Source organism: Amphimedon queenslandica, unplaced genomic scaffold (assembly GCF_000090795.2).
Source record: "Amphimedon queenslandica unplaced genomic scaffold, v1.1 AMPQUscaffold_9615_Cont18272, whole genome shotgun sequence".
NCBI classification, from domain to species: Eukaryota; Metazoa; Porifera; class Demospongiae; order Haplosclerida; family Niphatidae; genus Amphimedon; species Amphimedon queenslandica.
Genome location: NW_003550113.1, coordinates 800 through 3952, shown reverse-complemented (window position 1 = coordinate 3952; position 3153 = coordinate 800). Strand labels below are relative to the sequence as shown.

The 3153-nt window shown below is 36.8% G+C and overlaps 2 protein-coding genes across 2 annotated transcripts; one reads left to right on the top strand and one right to left on the bottom strand.

Moving 5' to 3' along the window:
- Window positions 1–49: 49 nt before the first annotated feature.
- Window positions 50–1251, top strand: LOC105315559 (COP9 signalosome complex subunit 3-like; the record flags this gene model as incomplete). The annotated part of the gene is made up of 5 exons (XM_020006589.1): window positions 50–151; window positions 207–278; window positions 327–413; window positions 586–771; window positions 967–1251. Coding segments are annotated over 5 exons (513 nt in total), but the record flags the coding sequence as incomplete, so codon positions are not given.
- A 55-nt stretch (window positions 1252–1306) lies between these two features.
- On the bottom strand, window positions 1307–2338 carry LOC100636638 (mitochondrial import inner membrane translocase subunit tim23-like). Its single transcript, XM_003391353.3, has 6 exons — window positions 2262–2338; window positions 2158–2216; window positions 2018–2105; window positions 1832–1972; window positions 1666–1776; window positions 1307–1616 (listed from the first exon to the last, which is right to left on the bottom strand). Exons 1-6 carry the CDS (start codon window positions 2311–2313, stop codon window positions 1507–1509), a joined length of 561 nt encoding a protein of 186 aa, XP_003391401.1. The 5' UTR covers window positions 2314–2338; the 3' UTR covers window positions 1307–1506.
- Window positions 2339–3153: the final 815 nt, after the last annotated feature.

Sequence of the window (3153 nt, the reverse complement as noted above, 5' to 3'; positions counted from 1 at the left end):
TTATTATTATTTATTTATTTATTAATTTTATTAATAATTTATTTATTAGAGCCCGTGTGGGCACTATTTAGAACTAGCCAAAGCCTACGCTACCGGAGATCAATTAGCCACAAAGCAATTAGCGTCGAAATTCAGAGAATCTTTTATATCAGTTAGTTTATTAATATTTATTAACTGGCACGCCCACCTTCTCACCACGCCCACAGGACGGTAACTATGGACTAGTTCAGAGGGTAGTGAGTCAGCTAGTGAGACACAATGTACAGAGATTAACTATGGTTGGTTTACGCATTTACTAATTCGTTTTATCTTCTTTTTGCCTGCAGTCTTTCATAACACTGTCACTGGAGGATGCAGCACAGAGAGTTGACCTGTCTGACTCTAATGAAATGGAGAAAATGCTAAGAGACATGGTAAGACAAAAACCACATTACAAATGTTTAATGCAAGTACACACCTCCATGTACTAATAGTATTGATAATCTTCACATACACATGCTAATGCAAAATTATTTGCTTTCTTTTTATCTTTCCCTTTTATTCTCTTCTCCTCCCTCCTTCTCTCTCTCTCTCTCTCTTCATTAGATAGAGGATGGTGATATAAATGCTTGCATCAATCAAAAGGAAGAGATGATTGTGTTCAGTGATGACTTTGTGGATGATAATTGTGCTCAGACGCTGGAGGCTAGACTCAAGGAGTGCATGAGCCTCCAACAAGAAATGAGCAAAGCCAATGATCAGTTATCACTAAACCCACGCTACATACAAAAAGTAAATATTTAATTTAAAAAACATCAGGAAGGCATAAATTTAACTTTCAAAGTTTTCATGTTTTTATTGTACACATCAACCCTAATTATACATCAAAAAATAATATTAAAATGATGCCTGTGGATTATTGCCTAGCATTTGTGCCTTAAGTGTTCTAAATATTCATCTAAAAAATAATTTTATTTTAAAAATTAGAGTGGTACTTCCAGAGGTGGTGGTGGAATGGATGACGATCCTTTTGCAGACGACCAGTTAATGTAGAGACACTCCATATCCCTGGTAACCTTTGGAGCGTTACCACGGTAACACAATGACTGAATCTAATCCAGTGATATCACTGATTGTGTTGTAGTCCCTTTTATTTACACACGCAGGGGGTTAACCCCTATTAATTATTATTATTATCATTGATATTAACGAGTTGTGTTGTACGTGTGTTACATTTCTTCTATTAATAATTCCTTGTAATATAATAATGAATTAATAATTATGGTATCAAATGAGCTGATTGACTGATTCCAATTTGAGAAGCACGTAAGTTTAGGAGCATTAGTCAATATAGACTGTGCCCAAATTTTAAACATATATTAGTCTTTATTAACAAGACATCAAAATAAACAACAATTTAACTGATAAATAACAACAAAAATTGACAATAATTTATTTAACAGTGCATCATATATACATTATACATCAAATCACAATAGATTGTAATGAATCATGTCATTTATTGCATTATGAGAAGAGGAGGGATTGACTGCCACCAAAATAATAAGACGAGATAGAGTAGACACCTAATGCCACACAACCTGCTGCTCCAGCGACACCCATAGCTCTTAGACCAGCTAAAGAGAGAGAGGAGTAGTTGGGTTGCATGTTAAAAGAAAGTATTACCTGTTGATTTGTATAATAGTCCTGTTATTGAAGCAGCAGCAATGGAGTTAATGCTATCATCAACTCCTCTGTAATGAGCGAGTGCTGAACACAAAGGAGAATACATCAGAGCTAAAGAGTACAAGTAACACCTGTTAATGTATTCCTATGTTCTCTTTCTCCTTACCTAGCACAGCTGCAGTGTTTCCTAGGAAAGGGCCTCTTCTAGTGCAGCTGTTTAAAACACTGTTCACTCTTAGTCTCGTAGTCCGGCCCTCGGGACGTCTTATCCCCTCCCATAAACCCCACGTACCCCCGGCAGTCAATCCTACATTCAATTATAATTGTCATTCACATAGTGTTAATGGTATACCTAGTAGGTAACAGGATCCCGTACGATCAAACATTTGCTCGTTCCACGACTTCTTGCGTACTTCGACTGGAAATATGAACTCAGGACCCTGGAATAATGAGAGGGCGTGGTCAAGAGAAAACAAGCGTGATGTCACTTACTTGAGGGAGGTAGTTTGGATCGAGTGAGTAAGGAGAATAAAGGCTTGGAGCTGAAGGACCTAATAGATAATACTTTAAACACATTAATCAAGGAGAATATTCACCTGGTGACACGCTGGGAGCTTCTGCTGCTTCCTGCCATCCGTGATGCGCCATCTTTAGACGCGTAATAATGATGCAATACCCAATAACGAGTATACTTCCGGCTTCTCCCGTATATTTTCCGTTTGATTTTAAACACGTGAGATCACGAGGCCCAAATACAAAAAGAGGCGTGTCCGCCAATAATGGCGGCTAGCAGTTCAAAGTTTAAAGAGGAGAGCTCCTCTTCTGGAAATGTTACTAGACTCAGTTATGATGTGGTTGAGTGGTCTAGCTATTCTCCAGGTTATCATCCCAAGTAAGAACTAAGCATTTTTGCATTATTGTAACAACTTTATGTATTGAACTATTGATATTTCTATTGATATTGATTTAATTAAGTGTGACAAGCAAAATAATCTTTGCAGAAGTGTTATGGTTACTTAGCAAGTGTTAAACTTACTGTACTCTCCTCGTTAATTGGTAATCATGACTTAGGCTGTGTAACAATAACAGTCATCGGCCCATGGTCATATCTACATGTACATGTAGTTGGCTAAATTTTTGTGATAAACTTTTAAAAATTTGATCATAATGAGCTCAAAATTTCTATGCAAGATAAGAACAAGTATATGCATCAGAGAATCAAGAATTCTCACCTTGCCATTTTTGATGAAATTGGCTCGAAACCATGTACTATAGTACAGGGACTTTGGCCCGATTTTGGAGTAACTTTAAAAATTCGTAAAAAATCCAATTTTGATCGGAATCAGCTCAAACTTTCTATACAATATAAGAACATGTATATGCATCAGAAAATGTTATAAAAATGGAAAATTCTCACCTTGCCATTTTTGGTGAAATTTGGCTCGAGACCATGTACTATAGTACAGGGACTTTGGCCCGATTTTGGAG

Coding starts and splice junctions, on each gene's coding strand:
- LOC100636638 (XM_003391353.3), bottom strand. CDS start 2,313: ATGGCGCATCACGGATGGCAGGAAGCAGCAGAAGCTCCCAGCGTGTCA. Junction 2,106..2,157: donor ATCCAAACTACCTCCCTCAA/GTAAGTGACATC, acceptor TCATTATTCCAG/GGTCCTGAGTTCATATTTCC. Junction 1,777..1,831: donor AAACACTGCAGCTGTGCTAG/GTAAGGAGAAAG, acceptor TGTACTCTTTAG/CTCTGATGTATTCTCCTTTG.